Source organism: Melopsittacus undulatus, chromosome 2 (genome assembly GCF_012275295.1).
Source record: "Melopsittacus undulatus isolate bMelUnd1 chromosome 2, bMelUnd1.mat.Z, whole genome shotgun sequence".
In the NCBI taxonomy this organism is placed as follows: Eukaryota; Metazoa; Chordata; class Aves; order Psittaciformes; family Psittaculidae; genus Melopsittacus; species Melopsittacus undulatus.
In genome coordinates, this window is record NC_047528.1 from 10,343,723 (window position 1) to 10,366,707 (window position 22,985).

General features: G+C 40.0%; 1 protein-coding gene across 1 annotated transcript; it reads right to left on the reverse strand.

Annotated features, from left to right (window-relative positions):
* Positions 1 to 1,061: 1,061 nt before the first annotated feature.
* Positions 1,062 to 22,983, reverse strand: MRE11 (MRE11 homolog, double strand break repair nuclease). Its single transcript, XM_031049570.2, is given in 21 exon segments — positions 1,062 to 1,721; positions 2,401 to 2,479; positions 2,879 to 2,946; positions 3,424 to 3,476; positions 4,483 to 4,566; positions 5,506 to 5,758; positions 6,885 to 6,947; positions 8,118 to 8,291; positions 9,901 to 10,004; positions 12,994 to 13,120; positions 13,649 to 13,729; positions 14,448 to 14,594; positions 14,596 to 14,620; positions 15,095 to 15,280; positions 16,284 to 16,398; positions 17,728 to 17,869; positions 18,475 to 18,562; positions 19,206 to 19,366; positions 21,749 to 21,881; positions 22,352 to 22,465; positions 22,894 to 22,983. Coding segments are annotated over 20 exon segments (2,151 nt in total). The 5' UTR covers positions 22,372 to 22,465; positions 22,894 to 22,983; the 3' UTR covers positions 1,062 to 1,673.
* Positions 22,984 to 22,985: the final 2 nt, after the last annotated feature.

Here is a 22,985-nt window from a genome sequence, read left to right on the forward strand (position 1 = left end):
GTTGCCAGGAAAAAACAGTCCTCACAATATAACATCAAGGCTGGGAAAAAATGGCAGGAAGTGGGATAGGGCAGTGTTCTGGATGAGAACGGAGTGGGCAGAGGCACCTGTCTCTTCTCACTGGGTTGCTCCAGCAGCTCCCAGGCCCCTTCCTTTTCAGGGCATAAGGGTATTCCATCCTCTGACACTCAAACTCCATTTGTTACTCTTCCACATCTGATCAGATCCTGCCCCTCTGTACTGTACTCCATTTACTGGCAAAACCCATTAGTTCTGTGTATTTACTTCCCCAATTTGATTCTTTGTTTCTAATAACATACCCTGGCATGTGTAGCCAAAGCCACTGCTGCCTTTGAAAACCAGGTGAGCTTCAGGAGAGCTTGTGACCTCCTCACCTTTTCAGCCAGGCTGCTGGGGAGAGGATGGGAATCACCTCCCATGCAGCCCAAGCCCATGCTCCTCAGAGATAGGCTCAGCATCTTGTGATCCAGAGGAGGTAGGGTCCCACCACACACAGGGCAGGTTGACCTTAAAAACCCCCAAAGGGTAATGGAAAAAACCCCAGTGGAAGGTCCCTGGGTCATGTCTCTCCCATGTCACCCACGTGCTCTCAAACACCACCATTCTGCTTCTGTTTGTATTTAAGCATACTTCAGTATGAACAGGCTCTACTGGATTTGTCAGCTCAGTGCCTACTAACTGCACCCTTACTCCACCATTCCCAGCACCCACCGGCAACAAAGGAAGCAGCTGCATTAGAATGTCAGGATTCGGTAACTGTACCTGGTACTTCTGGAAAAGGTATTTGTGAAAATGGGGTAATCTATAAAGTGGAAAGTATTTAGAAAATGTTTGAAATAAAGGTATATGGCTCATGAACTCAGGTCATCAAAAAGTCAAAAACCATCCTTGAAACAGCACCCTTAACAAAATAACTAGAAAATAGGCCTGGTGAAAACAAAGGTGTAAGAAGAATATAACTCACCCAGACACACAAAAAAAATGCAATCTGAAGCACTGCAATGGGCTATAATCACAGACAGAATACCCTTTGATACTTCTTTAATTCCAAAGTAGCATTTATTCCCATATACTGTGACATTTAGTAACAGTGCAACATTGGGCTTGGTTTTCCTCATAGAACTGAAAGTATTAAAATATCTTCCAGCTTCAATACTGAAAATTGTATTTTTGGGTCAAACTGTTACTCTTAGGATTTTACAACTCTATCCATAGAAAACTGCAAACAAGTACAAGTTCTCTTGCACTGACAAAGTCCATGTCCATATCCATACCCGTGTACTACTATAAACTTACTCCTCTGCAAAATTCAAGCACAAGAGATAGAGTTCTATAGAAAAGATATAATTGTTATTTACATTATCACCCCAAAACAGCCTTCTAGGAGTTTTAGAAAGAACTTGCAGCTTCAGGCAGTACTTCAGATTATCAGACACTCATGTCTAATGCATTAAGCAGTGCAAAACCCAAATTACACCAAATTTGGTGCCACTGGAAAAAAATCAAAACAGAACAAAACCAAAAACATTTCATAGAAGTGAAAATTGAAGGCATTTACGGAGAAATGTCATAAAGAGAACGCCTTGCAAACTGCTTTCCATCCTCTTGACTATCTTTCATGGTCTCCTCTTGTATAGCAAGCCAAAAATTACTTATTTCCTTCTTGATGTTGCAGTGCTTTGGAATGGATCAAATTCACCCTGCAATTTGTAAACAGATATGTTACCAGAACTAGATGAATTCAGAGTTACAGAAATATAACTGCTTTTAGATTAAACTAGAAAGTCTGGTCATATTACTCCATGTTTTGTGACAGATCTGGATTTATTGGTTGTGATATGAAAGAGATTATCTATGGATTTAAAGGCCATCAGTCATTTACAAATGCAAAAACCCCATATATATGTGTGTATATATATATACACACTATATATATACTATATATATGCTATATGTGTATACACATTATATACACACTATATATATACACACTATATATAAAAAAAATACTTCCTTTTTATAAGAAAAAATTAAGCAAACAAATAAAAGGACATAGCCAAGCACTAGGAGAGATTACAGTTATTTTCTTCCACAGGCAAAATAACCTGTTCCACACATGTCAGGAATGACAATGAACTGATTAAGAACTGAAGGGAAAAAGAACTGGATATTTTCCTGAGGTCCCTTCTAGCCTTGTATTTGATGATTCTGTACAGATTCTAAGTAAGCTGGCTGCAATAATCTAGTCCTGCTAGTGAGGAAAAAAAAAAAAAAAACAAAACTATTTTCCTCTGAAATGCTTTATTTAAGTAGCTGTAGAACAGTAAGTTATAGGAACTTACATGAAACAAAGGTAAAAAGACACCCCTATTACCATACCTCATCTGACTCGAAATCAACTCCTCTAGATGTTTGGCTTTGTGAACCGCGTTTAAGAAGTGAAGGTGTAGACGACAACCTTGAGACATACAAAGAGAAGAAAACGCATCAGTATGTTCCTGATTACCAGATATTCCAATAAATTGCCCTTCATCTTAGATTTGGACCACCAATGCAGAGATTAAGAATGAAGAGAAGTAATGTAAGTAGAACAATTCAAATTTCCAAACTCTAAAGCTCTGACCTAGCTTACCTCAAGCAGAAGACCAATTTATTGTTAGAGAAAGATCTACCACACTGTTAAAAAACATATTAAAAATAAATAATAATAATAAAAAAGAATATAAATTCTCTAAATAGTGATATGACTGTCTTAAAAATCTGGTTTTCCAGATAATGAATCAGATCCATGGACTCTGATGACTGCCAATCAGAGATATATCAGTTATGGTAGTGATCATGAAGTACACATACCAACCTTAGACTGACTTTAGAAGAAGAAGTAGTAGAAACTTGTTCTACATCGGAGTCATCATCTATAATGTCCTGGAAAAGAAGTACCATTTATAAAGCTTTTTCACAGAATTTATTCTTACAGTGATAGAGTGCATAGCATTACAGCATAGAACCTTTGGGGGTTTTCCAACTATATTCCCACTTTATTATAATATATATGCATATATATATACATGACAGGGCTCCAGGCTAGAACTGTATGATGTACAAATACAAAGTTTTGCTCTTCAGATCTTTGATCTTGCAGAATTCACTGAAATACTCATGTACCTACAGTCTGTATCATAGGCTATGGTCACAAATAAAACCCCCCTGGTCTTTGTTTTTCTCAGACAAACACAATAGCAAGAAAAGATGCAAAAGTTCTACAACTGAACATGCAGAAACTTGCTGCTGGAATTTACAGTTTGGGAACATCTACCAGTTTAAGGCTAATATTCTGACCATATATTTATTATTCAAATCAAAAGATAGCACAACTTCACTCATGCAAAAGTGAACTCTTACCTCAGAGTAGGATTTAGATGAATTCAAGGGATCTGGTTTCAAAGACTTAAAGGCTAGAATAGAACAAATGTAATATTTTTAAAGTGCTCACACAGTTACATGCTGATGTTTCATCATTTGTTTTAAGACCTGCTTAGCAGGTGTTTCCTCTATAAAATACCCTGTAAAACAAACAAGTAAACCCCACAAATCCAACCCAAAACATAAATTAAGCCTTTGCTAGAGCACAACATCCCAGGGATCTACCACTGCTGTGCAGCAGCAGGTGCTTCCCAGTTCAGCTGAAAAAACCTTCAGTAATTTTAGTTAAGAGGAGAAAATGTTACTGTAACCGATTTTTCTGTATGTCTAATAGTTTAGGCATCTGCTAACATTGATTTATCTTCAGTATTTTAGGTCATTTGCTGTTCAATTTCAAATCTCAGTAATCTGCTAATTAATTTAAAGCTCATTCTACCTTTGGGCAGTTTGTGGAGTCTTGTGTATAGATTTGTGAACATTATTTTTTTCTCTATTACTCAAGATTACCTGTGCTGTTTCCTCAGAGCCTCTCCCCTCTGGAGCAAGGAAGGGCTACTCTCATATATGTGGTTTAAATCACAGGTAAGTTTCTCTTCCCTAGTAAAATCCAGCATTCCCCAAATTTGATACAACATAAGACTAAATGGATTTGCATTAAAGCTCACAAACATGTAAACATCAATCAAGTTTAAACTTTATATCCACTGAGGAATATTCTACATATAATAGATACTATTAATTTGCATTCATTCTATGCTTATTCCTTAAGGATCTGCATACAGTAAGATGTTCCCTATCTCCATGTCTAGACAGAAGTTGCTGACACATTTCATTTTACCCCATGGCAGCAGGATATCACTATTCCGTTCTTCCCCTCCATTTGTCTTTCTCTAATCACTGCTTCTACTTCATTAGAACCAAAATGTCTCACAGCTGAATTGGACTAATAAAGGCTATTTAGGCACTTCATCATTAAACAAACATCTTCACTACAATTTGAGAAAGCAGATTAGAGCAACGGACAAATCAAAGTCCTACCATCCATAATAGATGCATTCTTGGCAGGCACAGATAGAGGCTTGTAGGTTCTGCTGCTAGGACCTGACTCTCGGCCACTGCTTCCTGTAGGGAAAATAAACAATATGTAAATCTGTTCAGTGGTAATTTTACTTTTCCCTTTAGTCTATCATAACTGAGTGGGAAGTCACTTAAAAACCTATATTGTCTATATTACCCCTTCACTTTCTTCCTCAAACCAAAGCCCTCCTTATATGCAGAAGAGTTGCTCCAAGTCAAGTGTCCATTGCTCCACAGACACAGACTCTTCACACGCATGCCCCTGCTTTGATGTGATCACACCACTGCTGCAGCACATTCTCACAGAACTCGTTTGAAGGCAATAACCAAATCAGTCCCAAGATAAGTGCCTTTGTTTCAACTCATCTTGCTCTTAGACTTTTGGGAGTATTACTGAGACAACTCAAAAGATAATGTTATTGCAAGATCCCATCTTTTCTTTATATATGTAACAGAAGTACAACTATAATGGAAGTACAAATCTAACACGAGTACTGCTACTACTGTAAGCGCACATTCACACAAAGCCAAGCAACTACTTAATGCTTTTTGCTTAGGAAACACTCCCCATTTCCTCAGTCCCTAGAAACAATGAAGTCTCTTGTAAATTGCATTAGAGACAATCTGCACCTCCTCTCTATACTGATAAACCTATAGCAGTAACAAAGATTTAGCTATGCACTTCACTGCACACACCTTCCCAATAATGAACCTTTAAGAGTCTGTTATGTTTCTATAGCTGGCAAGCAAGAAGCAAGACATTTTAATTTGAACCACCCCACGAAAAAGTAATAAATTCAGCTTTGTAAGGCAGCCAACTCTATGTAAGATGATAATAAAAATATCTGAGAATGATTATCTTTCCCCAGTAGTCCTCAAGCACCAGATTTCCACTTGACAGAAGATTCAGAAGAGAGTAGCCTTTTAAATTGAAGATAAAAAAAGTCAATAACTGCAGTACAAAGAATGTGAAGCTTTTCTTACCTCTTCTCCTTTGAGATGAACCTCTTGCTGTTGGATTTTGCCCTCTGGCACCTCTTGCCCTACCTCTTGCTCGACCCCTTCCTCGGGTCAGTGTTGCAGGAAAGCCATCATCTGAATCACCACTGCCTTTCATCCCAGTATCCATGGCTTCTTCATCACTGGAGGCTGTGACAAGAACTGCATCCTCAGATCTCTGGGCTCTAGCCCTGGTCATTGCATCCTCAGATCTGTGGGCTCTAGCCCTGGTCATTGCCTGAAATGGAACAATAAGTGCTATAGAAGAGACCCTTAAACAGTGAAATACACTATTGTTAAATCCTAGTTGTGATACATTGTTCTAAGCCACTGAGGCTTAGAAGACCCAAATGCAGTGTTATGGAAGGCACGGAAGTTTGTCAAAAAGCAGGGACATGATTTAGCCTATTTTAGATGTGTACATACAAAGTAGCTCTGACAAGAGAGTGGAGCTAGTTCATATGATACATTGTCATCCTATGTCAGCTATGTACATCTGCTCAGAGGAGACCTGATCCTCATTGGTAACAGTGGATTCTTAAGACTAGTTCACATGAAGGTATGTCAGACCAGGAGAACTGGATCTCACCCCAGCTTTACTTTTTCCTCAAAATCTTACCCCGGTTACACAGCTTGCAAAGACAAAAGAACACCAGTGATATCAAGGGCAGCAATTCTCTTTGGAAAGACATATGCAATCTAGGTATCAATTTTTGGAAGATTTAAGACTCCCAGACTGCTGATGAGGACAATAATACCTAAAGGTTTACCAACGGAACCAGTTTGTCCCAGTAATATCACTCAATACAGCCCATCCCCCTGTATACTGGTGATGGGATCACAAACAGAGATGACAGACCTCTCAAGGCCACCTGTCTGGTTTCACCTCAGTTTAAAGCAAGAACAAGTGAACATTCACATTCACAAATCTGCACAAAAGAGATCTCAAAAGCTTAAACACACGTGATACCATGGAAGATTTTAGAAAGACTTAATAATCTTCCCTAGGTAGACAGGCACTTTTTAGCTAGTACAATGTTGAAGTATTGCTAAAAGACTTCATTTGTATGCAGAATCATAGAATCATAGAATAGTTTGGGTTGGAAAGGACCTTAAGATCATCCAGTTCCAACTCCCCTGCCATGGGCAGGGACACCTCACACTAAACCATATCACCCAAGGCTTCATCCAACCTGGCCTTGAGCACTGCCAGGGATGGAGCATTCACAACCTCCCCGGCAACCCATTCCAGTGCCTCACCACCCCAACAGTAAAGAAGTTCTTCCTTAGATCCAATCTAAACCTTTGCTGTTTAAAGTCACCATTCTATTCCTCATTCTGTGCTCAAAATTCAAAGCAGTTACCTCACGAACTTCCTCATCCTCTTCTTCAGCATTCTTTTTTCTACTCTCCCTGAATTTTCTCACCTGAATAATAAAAAAAAAGAGTTCCCATCAAAATAACAGTTCATTTCACACAATAATCAAAACACAGAAGCCTTAATGAGCACCAAATTGTTACATAAAACTCATCTGAGAGGGGAAAAAGAGCACAAGAACAGCTGTACAGTTTATTCAGAGCCTTTTCATGCTGTCCTGCAGTTTAAGAACCTTACATTCTATGAATTACTGGAGCTACAACACTGGGGATTAAAAAAGCTTGGGATATGATGAGAAGTAGGAGATTCTGCATTCAAGAGAAGTAACTGGGATTTGGCAACAGGGAACAGTGAAATACAAATAAGTGGACAAGGTGCACAGATGAAGAAGCAAGATAGAGTACAACACTGAGAAGAGACAAACAGTGCAATACATGCACAACTAAGAAAGCTCAACTTGACAAGTATGGAAGAAAATGCAATGGGTGGAGAGTAAGAAAATATTAGTCCAAAAGACAAAACACACCAGCCTCAAATGGTACAGAAAGCCTACAGGCACTGATTGTTTATGATCTCTTTCAACCCCCCATGAATTAAAGCAATCAATCAACAAGAAAACAGGTAGATGCAACTTTCCACACCAAATTATTCTTTACACAGTGCACAGTTAATAACTTGTCACACAATGCTTGAATATTACAACTGAACACATGGGCTCATGTGGAAGCTCAACAAGTAGAGAAGTCTCTTAAAGATTATTTGATACACATAATTCAGTTTGTCTCTGGCAGATCCTGAGCTTCAAGAAGTTAGAAGCTAGTAGAGCACATGATGGATAGGTTTCCTTTATGTTTGCCCTGTTCTTGTACTCTTCCCTGAGCCAATATGAAAAACCTAAAAAGACAGCATATCTACCATCTTTCTCACAACAGATATACATACAGATCTACGTAGAGTGACAGATCTTTTCTACATATGCATGTGCCTATAAAGTGGGAATCAGTAAAAGCATACCTAACGCCCTGTGTACTTTTCAGTATAAGCTTTTACACTGTTTCTGAAACTCCATCACCATATTTACTAACTCCAGAAAACAACTAGAGGCAAGTTACCACACATGCTCCTCACACAGGGAAATCTACTAAACCAGCTTTGAACACTGTTTATTTTGTTTTCTGTCTTGATCTCTCCTAAGAGGTTAACATTAAGAGAATATTACCTCCTCATCTATTTTCTCTTCTTCTGCAGCAGTGCGCCGCTCCTTAAGAAACCTCTGTGTTTTTTCCAGTTGAAATTTCACCAATTCTTCTATGGCATCTTTTTCCTCTTTGTCCACAAACTCCTGCACTGCTTCCCCCATTCCTCTTTCAGTTAGAAGTGAAAGCTGTACTTTCTTAAAATGGGGGGAAAACATTTGGTTAAGAAGCATCTGCCAAAGAACACCAGCTATATTCCTGCTGTTTCACATAAATGTTACATTAAAATGGCTCCAAACCCAATACCATTCAGAGAAAAGCACAGCAATAAGCAAACACATTACTTTCTATAATATAGTTACAATCCTCTTGCTAGTAACATGCTATACCTACTTAGGAGTATTTTCAAGACTCAAAGAAAAAGGTTTCAGGAACAGTAAAGAAGCTACAGTGCTAATAATTTCTGAAACAATTTGTCTGCAGTGTGTTGCTGAGAGAAGGTAACCTGTATACTTTCTTGGCTCCCCTCCCTTTTTTAACTAAAGATCAACCTGTAGAGAAATAAAAATGCTATTACTATTATGCCTGAATTATTGCAGATGCTAAATTTTATTGTAAAATTCTGATATTAAAAAATGGCAGTTACAGCACAGAATAAATCATTGTTATAAAGCATTAAGAGCTATTATGCAGAAGTCCACCCTATTGGATTGCAGTCCTGTAAGTACCAATAGTTCTCACGTGTCCATGAAGTGAAATGACATTCATCAAGATATGCTATTACTATGGACATTAATTAGTAAAAGTAGCAGATGCTACTGGTGCTGCTTTGCAGCTATGCTCTTCTCTACCCTACCTGCTTTCCCAGTACAGTATTTTTTGCAAGATTATGTAATTTGGGGTCTCTACCTCAGGAATTCTTGTTCTAATGGCTTCTGAATGCTATGCTTGATCAATAGGACAAGTGGTAATGGGTTCAAACTTAAACAGAGGAAGTTCAGGTTAGATATAAGGAAGAAATTCTTTATTGTGAGGATGGTGAGGCACTGGAACAGGTTGCTCAGAGAAGTGGTAAATGCTCCATCCCTGGCAGTGTTAAAGGCCAGGCTGGACAGAGCCTTGGGTGACATGGTCTAGTGTGAGGTGTCCCTGCCCATGGCAGGGGGGTTGGAACTGGATGATCTTAAGGTCCTTTCCAACCCTAACTATTCTATGATCTAGATCAAATATTTGGGCATCTGACTCACTAATTTTTGGGGGGTTTTCTACCTCTGAGATGTTACTGTTCTGGTATTGAAAAGGGAAATAAACTGGGTTTAATGGAAGGGTAGAGAGATGGCAAACTACTGGAGGGGGCTCTCTTCTTTCTTCCTCTGCTTTAAATAAAATACAGAATTGAACTATGTCTGAAATATATTGCAAAGTAACAGGTTACTCCAAGTCAGCTGGTAATAGTAAATGGTATACTCTCGCATTGACCCTATAGGAAATTCAGGTAGCTTCTCACTCAGAGTATGCTGCCTCCTACTTTCCTCCTGTAAGAACATAACACGTCATTTAGTACAGGGTAGACACTGCCAAGTTCACATGAAGTGTTATCATAATGTTCTCAAACCAGCACGTGTTCACACACCTACACACACAACACTTGTTAACCCAAGACAAATACTCCATACAGGAACTCACATATGATATAAATCTTGGTGAATGTCAGTCTTTTCATAGCACAGCATTTCCATTAAGAAAAAAAAAGAATTAAAAAATTATATTCCATTAAAAAACAAATCAGAAAAGGTTGACAGATACCTTCTCCGCTGTCTGAAAATACTGCTTCACAAGGTCTTCCACCCTCAGTGTCATCTCATCAGAGGCAGGTCTGCTAACCAGATTCCCAAAATCAAGATCATTGTCTAGAATAGAAAAGCGCAGGGGCACTGTCACTCACATCTGTAGCTTTTATCATCCCACTGACAGGAATAGGAAAAAAAGACTAATAAAGGCCTCAAGAACTGTGGTCCCTTTTATATGTAAAGGATTTTTGTACTAACTGTGGAGTCTATTTGGAAACACAGGTGAACAGATGCAATAACTGTAGAAGACAACTCTATCACTAGCAGATACAAAGTGTTCTTCTAATTCCCAAATGTCTGGAATTATAAATTTAACACTATGTCCTGAAGATTACTATAACTGTACTCTAGAAGTTCACAAATGGAAAAAAATCAAAGGACCCATAAAAGCACAAGGCTTTTTTCACACATGACTCTGTTACTTGGGAAGAAGTTTTCCTCCAAAGCACACTGACTGATTTTTAGTGGAAAATGCTCATAGCTCATTATGGCTGTCCCCCATGCTCAAGCAGCAAGGTAGGAATGACAGAAAGTGAGATTACCACAAACCATACAAAGTAATCTGAATTGACTACAGATTGCTTCCAGACATCTGCCATACACAAACACAAACCATTGCTTTGTTACATACACAGCTACAACAAAAAGCAGCTTGATGAGAAGCTCAACATGACCCAGCAGTGTGCGCTTGCTGCATCAAAAGGAGTGTGACCAGCAGGTCAACTCTGCTCCTCTGCTCTCGTGAGACCGCACCTGCTGTCCTGCATTCAGCTCTGAGGCCCCCAGCATAAGGACGTGAAGCTATTGGAGTGAGTCCAGAGGAGGGCACAACAATGATCAAAGGGCTGGGGCTCCTCCACTATGAAGACAGACTGAGGGAGCTGGGCTTGCTCAGCTGGAGAAGGCAAGGCTCTGGAAAGAGAACCTTACAGCAGCTTCAAGTACCTAAAAGGGCTGACAAGAAATCTGGAGAGGGATTTTGACAAGGGTGTGCAGGAATAGGACAAGGGGGAATAGCTTTAAACTGAAAAAGGGGAGATTTAAATTAGATATTAGGAAGAAATTCTTCATTATGAGGGTAGTGAGACACTAGCGCAGGTTGTCCAGAGAAACTGTGGCTTGCACCATCCCTGGCAGCGCTCAAGCCCAGGTTGGATGGGACTTGGAGTAACCTGCTCTAGTGTGAGGTGTCCCTGACTGTGGCAGGAGGTTGGAATGAGATGTCCTCTAAGGTCTCTTCCAACTCAAACCATTCTGTGATTCTAAAAGGAACAATAACAACTTCCGAACTCATGAAGTCTTAACATCACTGTAGCAAACCATAGCATTATGAACACATGTACTGAAAATTCTTACTGCTTTATTAATCACCTCCCTTGTAGTAGAGGTTATCTAATAAAACAATGCAAGAACTATGATAATTTTACATTCCCTTCCTGAAGAAGAGATGCACGTGCAGTGGAAAGTTAAAATGAATATTAAAATGCATTGATGAAATGTAATGACAGCAGTACCTATGTTGTATTCTGAAAAGTTAATGAGATTACACAACCACTAAATAAACCAAAACAAAATAAGATCAATAAAGTATAATTTAAAAAAAAAATCACTAAAAGCATTTTTTACTCATGAAACATGTTTTGAACTCCATAAAAATGACTGTGTACGTAAAAATTGTCAATGGAATTGGAGTACTTATAATGTGCTAATGTGAAATAATAACAGTTCTTTAGCACAGTCTGTTCTTTTGCAAGCTGCATCTTCATTAGCAACTATTACAAATCCAGTGTTTGGCCAACATCTATTATCCATTTATGAAAAATTCTAGGCAGTAAGGAATGCTGCAACAGTAACAGCTAGTATTTGTTTTGCACAAATGTTTGAATAGAGCCATACCTGGAACAGACAAGCCAAGAGCATTTCAGACATGTAATTAAATGGGGCAGACAAAATGCCCCTATATTCAGACATGGGTTTTTTTTGAATATACAAACAACTCTCAAGCCCACCCTCTCCATGACTATTTTAGGAATAAACAAATTAACAACTACAGCAATGAAATAAAAGAAAAAACAAAGTGGGAAAATCACAACACCCCTTTCTCTTCCTGCAGAGCATCCAAACACAACACTCCGCATTCTGAGAGGTCTCAGGAGTGAGATGTTCAACACCTTTTATGGTAACTACCATGGAATCATGGAGTAACTCAGTCTGGCACAGGCCTATGTGTGTTACCATAAGCAATACATTATGGTCTGAGGCCAAAGAATTACTTATAAATAGCTGTCAGAAGATGCTGTGCTAAATGCGAGAATTTTAGACAAACCCAGAAACAGAGCAGAAATATCTGTGCAATATATACTCTTAAATGAGACTCTGCATCTTTACTTCTCTTATAACACACGAGATGGTAGACACCAAGCCTTTGCAAGTGCTGGGTTACAAAATAACATAAGAATGAAAACCTAAGTGAGCCAATGATTCCTACCTGTTGTGGTTTAAGCCCAGCTAGTAACTCAGAACCACACAGCTGCTCACTCACTCCCCCCTCCCCTGTCCGGAAGGGGTGGGGAGGAGAATCGAAGGAATGTAACTCCTACAGGTTGAGATAAGCACAGTCCAGTAACTAAGGTATAACACAAGCCACTACTGCTACCATCAATAATAATGATAAAGGAAACAACAAGGGGAGAGAATAAAATTGCTCACCACCCCCCGACCATTACCCTGGCTGACCCAAGCAGCGATCTGGACTTTCCAAGTAGCTCTCCCCAGTTTATATACTGGGCATGACACGGCATGGTATGGAACACCCCTTTGGAAAGTGTGGGTCAGGTATCCTGTCTCTACTTCCTCCCAGCTTCCCTTCCTCCCTGGCAGGGCATAAGACTCAGAAAGTCCTTGGTCAGAGTAAACATTACTTAGCATGAACTAAAAACATCAGTGTTATCAGCATTGTTCCCAGGCTGAAAGACAAAAAGACTGCACAAGCTACTAAGGAGAAAAATTACTGCTACTGCTGAACCGAGGACACTTCCTTTATAATTACCATTTTTCTCTTTCTGTTCACGACGCCTGAAGAAGTGTACGATGTCTTTTGGGTTAGCCACCCTATCCATGTACTTCTGGCTAAAACGATGGACACTGAATGGTTCAAAGCCACCTGCATAATCTACCTAAGAGAGAAAACGAAAAATTTAAATATGAAATTAACAGAAACAGAGAAGACACACAGGTGCCCCTGGCCATGATCAGGGGGTCAGAACTAGAGGATCTTTGAAGTCCTTTCCAACACAAACCATTTTATGATTGTATGAAGATGGGTTTATTACCCTTCAAAGGAAAAGTGAAAATAACCCAACCTAAAATTAATGCTTTACCATACTATGCAGAATAGTTAATGCATAATAACAGTAATAATAATAATAAATAGTTTCATTTATGGAAACCCTCAGGAAGGTTTCCATAAATTATACCAGCAGTCTAATGCTCAGACCAGCACTGACATACACTTATGACCAGCTCATCCTTTACCATGGAATACTCGTACCACAGGTAAATGGAATCATGGTATGAAGATGGTTTATATTTGCCTGTACACAGTAAGACATTTAATATATTATGTTTTTATGCTAGAGCACGACTATGCTTTGAAGCTCAGTGACTTCTCAAACCAAACCAATACAGAGCGAAAAATTCCTTACACGTAATCTTATGAGAGGCTTCCCTGGCTGGCGTGGATTGCTCAGGCGCTCTCGTTCTGCATTGTCTAGCATCATCTCAACCTGTGAAACAGAGTTAGAACTTCAGCTCCACTTTGTTTTCTTACAGATGTATGAACCCTTCAAATATAGCTTAAAATACATCCACAGCTGCAGGGTGGAGGTATAAAAATGAAGTGCTACAGGATGTGCTCTCATTTCTGAACAATCCACAGCTGGATCCAACCAAAACCCATAAGAATGAATGGAAAGAGTCACAATTAAAAGCTTATTTTTCAGCTATAGTGTAGTCCAGCAGTACCTACATCACTGACCACTCAGCATTTTACTTTATAAGCATTATACTTTGCTATATTTCTAGTTCCAGGGAAAAGCAGACTTATACCAAAGAACCAATATCAATTAATAAACCTGCTTCGTTACTTCTGTCCCTTCAGGCTGCACAACCCAGCTCCCAGGGTTTAGGTGCATGTATTTATGCTGATTCCAAAGTGCACATCCAACAGTGCCCCACTCTTAGGTGGGAGTTTTCATACAAAGATGATATGGAGCCCCATAAAGCAGTTACAGCCTATTTTGATGAGTTATCCCAGCCAAGGAATCTGGAAGTCGAGGCTGCAGTGAATGGCATGGAACTAGCATCTGTGGAATCATGGCCTAAGTTCTTTTCAAGTAATTTGGAGAAAGACACAGGATTCCTCATTTTTGCCTCAAAGCCAGTCACAGATTCCATTCCCTGTCCATACACTGTTGTCCATATACTGTCAGCATTACAAGTTACCTTTTCCATGCAGAATGCTTGTATTGCCTGAGTTACTTTAGGATTATCAGGATTAAAGAGATCTGGATGATCAGCTAGAACAATATCCTCCATGTAGAAAGTCCGCACTGTCTCCAGAGCAATCTTTTGCATTTTCATTTTTTTTCCCTCTAACATGCAGCAAGCCAATGTGTCTAGAAGGAGAAAGGAAGGAGACAAATAACTTCCTACAAAGTTCACTTCAGAGAACTATGGATTAAAAATCTGGTTCCAATTTATGTTTACTTTTCAGGGACAAAAGTTTAAAAGCTATAGGAAATTCTTGAATCTGCATTTCAGGGTCGGCCCTGCCAAACTTCAGTTCTATTATATTTAATTGTCCTTGCTCCATACCCAGCACATGAACACAGTTCCTTGTATGCCAATTTATGAGGGTGCAACTCCTCAGGTAAATTCCATGTTTCAGGTGTTAGGCTTAATCCTAAGTAAAGCAAAGGTTATTCTAGGCACTGATTCTATCTACTTAATTTGTTCTATCACACTCCGAAGTTAATGCACATTCTAACACAAATCCTTTCATGCTTAATAGAAGTATTCTTCCTTTTTCAAACACAACACATCACAGACATAAGGCAAGGGATAAGTAAGAACAAGAAAACATCACACACTTCTTCACAGCTTCTCCAGGGGACAGAGATGTCACCACTGAACTTCCTGGCTGAGAAACATAGAAATGTTGCTGTTGATTTTGGCATGGAGCTATTTTGCACTCATGTTCATGACCCCACACAACAAGATTAAGAAAGTCATCTAAAAACTGCTCTGGGATGTAGTTGGTAGCTCCATGTTTGCTCCTGTTCAAGAAAAGAGAAAAATAATTAGAATGTGCAGCAAGTGAACAAGGGGGGAGTGAAGGAGGAGACAAACTCAGGGAGATTTAAAGTGATACAGAAACTCCAGCAAGAACACCTGAAGTACATGCTACATCAGCTACTCTCCACATTTATTCCTTACACAACTGCTTAAAGTATTTAGTTAGAGAGCTCATTCTTTTCTGCTCCCTTTTATTCAGATCTCCCTTTTTTTCTTCCTTGACTTGCAAGGCTTTAGGGTTTTTTTTCCCTATGAATGCTTTTATAGCACCTCATGGTGGCTTTAATGGTGGGGCAAAAACCACTGAATTAAACAGATATGGGAGACATCACCCCCCCATCCTTTTCCAGAAAGCAGAGGAGATGAAAGAGTAGTGAGCTCATTCAGCCTACTGGACAAAGATCAGTACTCAGGGTTATCTGAGCTGTATTTGTTTACTCCTGCCTCTCTGCTACTCTCCCATGAGGAATGCACTCCTTGAGGAAAAACCGTAAGAATGAATTTAGAAAATAACTCTACCTGTTCCTACTACCACTGCTGGAAGTCTGTAGGCAGAAAGAACACATGCCACCTACCCTGGACTCAAACTGTAAAGTCTAGCAGTGTAAGGGAAGATACAGTAGTTCTCAAATCATAGTCCAAACAAGGACATAAAACACAATATGAAGTTTAATGCTCTCAGCTCTAAGACAAGACTTTATTATATACATATTATACTACAAACCTTCCACTGCCCCTAACTATAAAAGTTTGGGAAGAGACTTCCCAAAATTCTTAAATTAATTTATTCCAACACTTTTCCTTTATGATTCTTTTGTAAAGAGTTGTAAAACAATGCTTGCATTTGGGAAAATCCAATGAAACAAGCTACTCACAAGAACCAGCAACTAGTACAGCTGGTCTCCTCACCTATCCTTTTCAAGGCAGTTTAATGAAGTAACACAGTAAGTTCAGAAGTCACCTTAATTCATTCAATACTGTTACCTATTTTGATGAATCACAAACAAGTTAAACCAACTATCTTCATCTTCCTTTGGTCTCAGCATGGTTACTTGTTTATTAACAAACATACGATACAACCTCTCATCTGGAATAGCCCCTGGAGTGGACAAAACAAAACACTAAGTTATCTTTGTGTGGTAAACTAACTATTTGATAGTACTTTTATTAGCGGCTCAGTTAAAAAAAGCATAAAGAACACAACTTTGTGCCAAGATCAGATCTTCATTTTCATGACCATGAGTCTAATTATGAATCTAAACATATCAAAGTATAACTTGGCTATTTTACTAGATAGACTTCTAAACATAAGACATTTTAACATAAAATCTACCTTTAAACAACTGCTAAAGGCAGTTTCATTACCTACCTCTGGTTTGAGACCTCTTGCCAGCATTTTGTGCTGAACAACTGACTATGGACAGAATAAAAGTCATACAAGAGGTGTTTTGTTTCTTGTTGACAGAGTAAGAAGTTTATTTGGTTGTACAGTGGAGTCTAAAACCACATAATACTGAGTAGAGATGGACTTCTTAAGCATACTTTGAAATTCTCTACCAAACAAGTCATGAATTATGCAAAGGCTGTGCTTTCCCACACAGCAGTACTTGTGAACTGTGACTGATTATTTCCTTCATGTTTTTAACAAAGAAAAAAACCCAAATAAACCATACATACCCAGGGTTGATGATGCATCTCAATAAAATACCATATGGAGTTTACACATACATTGCATGAGAACAAGTGCTCTCTAAACCAGAGAAAGTCAAGAGAGTATATAATCCTGGCATAAACTCAAAGAAACATCTCAAATGTTTTCATGCAGCAACACCTGTGCTTTAGAAATCTGCTGCATTTCCCAGTAATGATTTTGGATGCTAAAATTCAAATGCTTTTAAAAACCTTTATGCTTTGGTATAAGCACTCTCACTACTAACCCTTAGAACATCCAGCAAACTTTCAGAGCTCAGGCAGTTTATGTTTTTAAATATAACCAAAATGGCAGGTGAACACACAGTGGTTACATTTTACTTAAGCAGGAGGAAGTAAGATTAACACAACAGTGAGAATTTTAAAGTGTGACTGCCTGACTCAACACACATGCACTGTCTCTGGCTAACTTAAGCAATGTTCATTTAAGACCAATAGAAATACAGAAATAAAGTTACTGAATGATTTATTTTAAATTATATTAAAAAAAAGAACCAAACCAATGACAAACACAGAGGAAAAAAAAATCTGTCAACCAGTGCCAATGCAGCAAGAGAAGAACCCTAACACTGTCACAGATCTGATATGTATTCATTTAGCGTTACTTAGATCTTCATGCTTGTTGCAACACTGTATGTTTTTTCCAACATAATTTAGACCTACTGAACTCCAGTGATACATGAACAGTCTGGCCACAGTCTGGCAGGCTGGTACTTACCCAAGCCATATAGAGCAATTTTTGTTCTACCCTTACGCAGCAAAATGGGACTAATATCTATTTTCTCCACAGACGCTGAATGTCCAAAGTGATTCAGCAATCCTGCACAGCTTAAAATATCCAATGCGCACAGTGCATCTGCCTGCAGAAAATATCAAGAAACAATATAAAAACTTTGAACAGAACATTTAGTCTTCAAAGTCTAAATGAAACAGTCTCAAAAAGGAGAGAGAATATCTTTCCTTAAGTGACTTCTGCAGTTGAAAACCCCACCACATATATTGGCTTTTATTTTTAGTACTCACAGGTAGAGAAGCAAATCCCTTTTCCCTAAAATCCTCACTTCATTTGAAAAACTTGAAATTAAACATTAAATCATTCAGAAAAACAAAACAAAACAAAAACCTCCAAACAACTACAGCTCATCCAGTTCTAAGTCCCTGCCCACAGGCAGGGACACCTTCTACTAGACCAGGTTGCTCCAAGCCCCATCCAACCTGGCCTTGAACACTGCCAGGGATGGAATTCATATGGTTCCCTTAACCTCTTTCCATTCTCTTTTTTCATGCCATCCTTGACTTGCATATCTTTAGCAATTCTGTTAATTAGTGACAACACAGTATTTATCTGGAGAGTGGAACAAATTAAAATCAGGTGGTTCTCCAAGAACTGTGTTCTTTCACATCTCTATTTCTAGAATATTATTTTTGCAATATAACAGTAGAGTACAATTATGATAATAATTACCCCTGTGGGATCATCATGATTGCCATGAATACTAAACACTGGAATAGAAATGTTGAAATTTTCATCCTGATAATTCACCCATGGAAACCTGCACAAGGGAGAAAAACAAAACAAAACAAAAAAAACCCAAAAACTTAAACTCTATCTGCAAATTTGGGGACAGCTCCCAATATTCTCTTCAAACAAACGTCATCTCAAATACATTACAACAGCAGCACAAATAAGGACTAAGTGGCTGTGAATAAGTTTCAGCTACACAGCGTAAGAATGTTCTTACTCATGGCCTGGAACAGCACTTCCCACTGGGAACAGTGTAATGAAAGATGTTATTTAGAGCAAGCCTGTGAAAAAAGTTGTACAGCATGCAGAGTGGTACATGCAAGAGCAGCAGACTGGGCTGTGCAACCCGTGTTTACACACAAAGAACTTTGCTGATTTACCATAGTGATTCACAGAAATTGGTTTACTTGTACTGCACTTGCAGGACACAAACGATACATTACATAAATGTATCCAACATCACAACACACTCACAGGCTTCTCAAAAAATGGTGTCTGCTCCTTTATAGACTTAGATTACAGAAGATGATAGGTGAAGCCATCCTGTGCACCACTCCAAACAAACAGGCCTAAAACATCACGGTTCCAGCCACAGATGATTTAAATCACAAAAAACAACATATTCATAAGTGATGCAAACCAAACCTCACAAAGCTTACAAAGATACTTACATGCTATTATAAAAATTAACTGCCTGATCACTCAGTATTTCAAACTGAACAGGACGATCTCCCATGCAGTATTTTCTCAGAGACTCCAAACAAGCATGTATTGTTTTCCTGGAAGGCTTGTTGTCATGGAAAAGGTCCCCACCTAATAAAATAAAGTCCACCTGTATGTAACAAAAAGCTTTATTATTTTAATACAACATTTTGTATTTCCTTGAAAGACTTCTAAGTAAGTAGTTTAAATCATTTTGTCTAAGAAGTTCCACGTTCCTCCTCATATCTAGACTTTTACGTAGAACAAGGTGGTAGTTGCAGACATGGTATTTCATTTCCTCATGAAATGAACATTAACTGAAATTATTCATTACATCAAAACAAAACCCAAAGAGACCCATTTATGAAGAGCTACAGAAGAAAACAACTGACAGTACTAAAAAAAAAAAAACAAAAAGCAGTTAAGTGTTTTAATAAGGGTCTCCGGATTGGCTTGTGAACATTTGCTTTGACAGGCATGAAGACATACATTATCTTTTCATTGCTGTGGTACCTAGTGGGAAGAAAACAGTAGCTAATCATAGAATAGTTAGGGTGGGAAAAGACCTGAAGATCATCTGGTTCCAACCCCCCTCCCATGGACAGGAACATCTCACACTAAACCATGTCACCTAAGACTCCATCCAACCTGACCTTGAACATTGCCAGGGATGGAGCATTCATAAGGTCGTTGGACAACCCATTCCAGTGCCTCACCACCCTCACAGTAAAGAATTTCTTCCTTTTATCTAATCTAAACTTCCCCTGTTTAAGTTCAAACCCATTATCCCTTGTCCTATTACTACAGTCCTTAACAAAGAGTCCCTCCCCAGCATCCTTGTAAGTCCCTTTCAGACACTGGAAGGCTGCTCTGAGGCCTCCACACAACCTTCTCTTCTCCAGACTGAACAGCCTCAACTTTCTCAGCCTATCTTCATATGGGAGGTGCTCAAGCCCCCTTATCATCCTCAATGCTCTCCTCTGGACTTGCCACATTACTTTGAGAAGGTACTAGCTGCAGTGACTGCATATATACTTAGCTTTTGAAGAAACCTTAGAAAACAAACAAACAAAACTCATTGCTATCAAAATTACAAATAGTTTAACTCAGAGACACTGAATCCTTTAAAACAGAACCACAGAATCATTTAGGTTGGAAAGAGATTTAAGATTATCAAGTCCACCTCTAAGTGCCACATCTATATCTGTCTTTTAAATACCTCCAGGGCTGGAGACTCAACCACTCCCCTGGGGAGCCTGTTCCAATGCCTGTCAACCCTTCCAGAAATTCTTCCTAATATCTAACCTAAACCTCCCCTGATGCAACTTGAGATCACTTCCTCTTGTCCTATCGTTTGTTACTTGAAAGGAGAGACTGACACCTCACTACAACCCCCTTTCAGGTACTTGTAGAGTGGTAAGGTCTCCCCTAAGCCTCATTTTCTCCAGTTTCCAAAGAACTGGGTCCAGTAAGCACACTGGGACTTCAGTTTCTGTCAGGAAGGAGTCTCCTGTGACAAAGACCCATCTTTTTTCTTTATAGAAGCAGTTTTGATGCAGGGTGGAAGTCAGCTTAACCGTGGTGACACTTCCAAGCCAGATGAACCATCGTCCTCATTACTGTTGTGTTCCACTTGCGGAGCCTCACACCTATTGTGGAAGAGCACTCAGGAAGGAGGGGTAGGCACAAAATATGCGACAGCTGTGCATGTCACATGGTTTAGTGTGAGGTGTCCCTGCCTATGGCAGACAGGTTGGAACTAGATGATCTTAAGGATCCTTTCCAACCCTAACTATTCTATGATTCTATGTTTGCTATTGCCCCTATCCTTTAAGTCACTATGTTCAGAGTGGAGGAGAGAGGACAGGGAATCCTCCATGTCATGTGTCCTGTCTGCCTGTCGGCCCTGTCTCAGAGCAAGCCAGGGAGTAATTCTAGCAGTCTGTCCCATTCTCACACTCCCTATACTCCTCACCCTACTCAACTCCTCTCAGAGCTCTGTCCCTAAGCAGAGGGGCTCCATGCCATGGGCACACCCCCAACAGCTCTGCTCACTGCTGCCACCCCACACTGGCACAAGAGCAGCCTGCAGCCGGACACCTGGGTGGCAGCGTGTTCCCACCAGAGCTGTCTGTGCAGCTGCATCAGTCATGGTGTGTGCAGAGCATGGAGAGTCCATAGTTTTCTACCAGGTGAACACCATCACCCTCTGGTCAAGCTGCAGTTTCAGCCCCTTCCTGCATGAACTGCTGCGTCACACCCTGTTTGCCCACCCTACTGGTGGCATTCCTGGTTGCTGGCATTCCCCAGGGCAATCTGAAATCACCATTCAGGTAAAGAGGGTTATAATTCATTAAGAAGGCTCTCGCAGAGGAGAAACACAACTGGCTGCAATCAATAGCAAATTAAATTACCAAACTCTTACTAAAGATCACACACCAGGCTGAAGCTTTACAGCTTCTGGCAGATTGGAACATGCTTTCTACTGTCTCACTATCAAAGCAGTACTCACTTCATGTTTTTGAGCATGGTCCAGAATTTCATTAAAAGTCACAAACGTATCTTTTCCACGCACTGGGTCCTTCTCCATATAGCCAAGATGAATATCAGTAGCAATAAGTATTTTAAAGGTATCTTCATCATCCCTGAGTAAGACAAGAAAATTTGTGTTAGAAAGCAATATACTTATGAATTTCAAACCAGACTTTAGCAGCAGGAGTTGTTCTGCTCAAAATCATTAAGTACACAGATTTTTGATAACACTCTATCAAAATAACAGTCCTGTAATATTCTCAAAACATTTCATGACTTTCATTGCAAACAGCACTTCACCAAACCAACCAGATTCAGTTATTCCAATCATCCCACTTGAACAAAGGGCTGCAACCATCTCTCTGAAGTGTCTAACAAAGCCTAAGGAATCCTTTGCATGTTTTCTACCCTTAAAAAGACTCAGCGAACAAATATTCAGTTTCTCTCTTTGCACTAGCAATCTACCTTTATATGAAAGCAAGTATGATGACCATAAGGACCTGGATGAAAACACAAATCTCGTTACAAATATACAAAAGACTTTCTATTTTATATGTCAGAGCTGCAGACAACAGGAGCTTACTCTGAGTTGATGGTACTCATCTTCGCACCAAGACTCTTACGAAAAGGCTCAGGACAGTGCTTAGTAAGTCAGGTCAGAAAGCAAGCTTCCATCTTCATAGATGCTAGAAAGAGCCTGAGACAAGAAGGGCATGACGAGCTGAGCGATCAGTTACCCAGTCTTTGACTGGGAATTACCGTTGCAAAAGAACTCAAGGTAAAGGAGAACCGTCACTGGTTTAGCCGTCCCCTACCCCACAAGACTCAGGGTACTCGTGAAGCCATCCGGTCCCGGAGCGCTGCTCCTCACCCCGCCCCCAGGAGGGAGGCCGCCCGGAAACATGCAAGGAACGGGGAACTTCCCGAGAACGGCCGTAAAGCCGTGACTGGGTAGGGGGGAGGGCGGGCACCGGTTCGGGCACGGCCGCCATCGGGTTCGGCATCGCCGCAGGTAGCGACGGCGGCCCAGGAGCGCAGAGCAGAAGCCAGTGCAGGGAGCGCAGCGGGACACTGCCCCCAACCCCCCCCGCCAGGAACCGGGGCCCGACCGGGCCCGTCCCTCACCTCCGGGCCTAGCACTGCCACCCGCCGCCAGGCACCGTTTCCATGGCGCCCCGCGCCACCACCGCGAAGGCCAATCTGGAAACCAGTTGCCG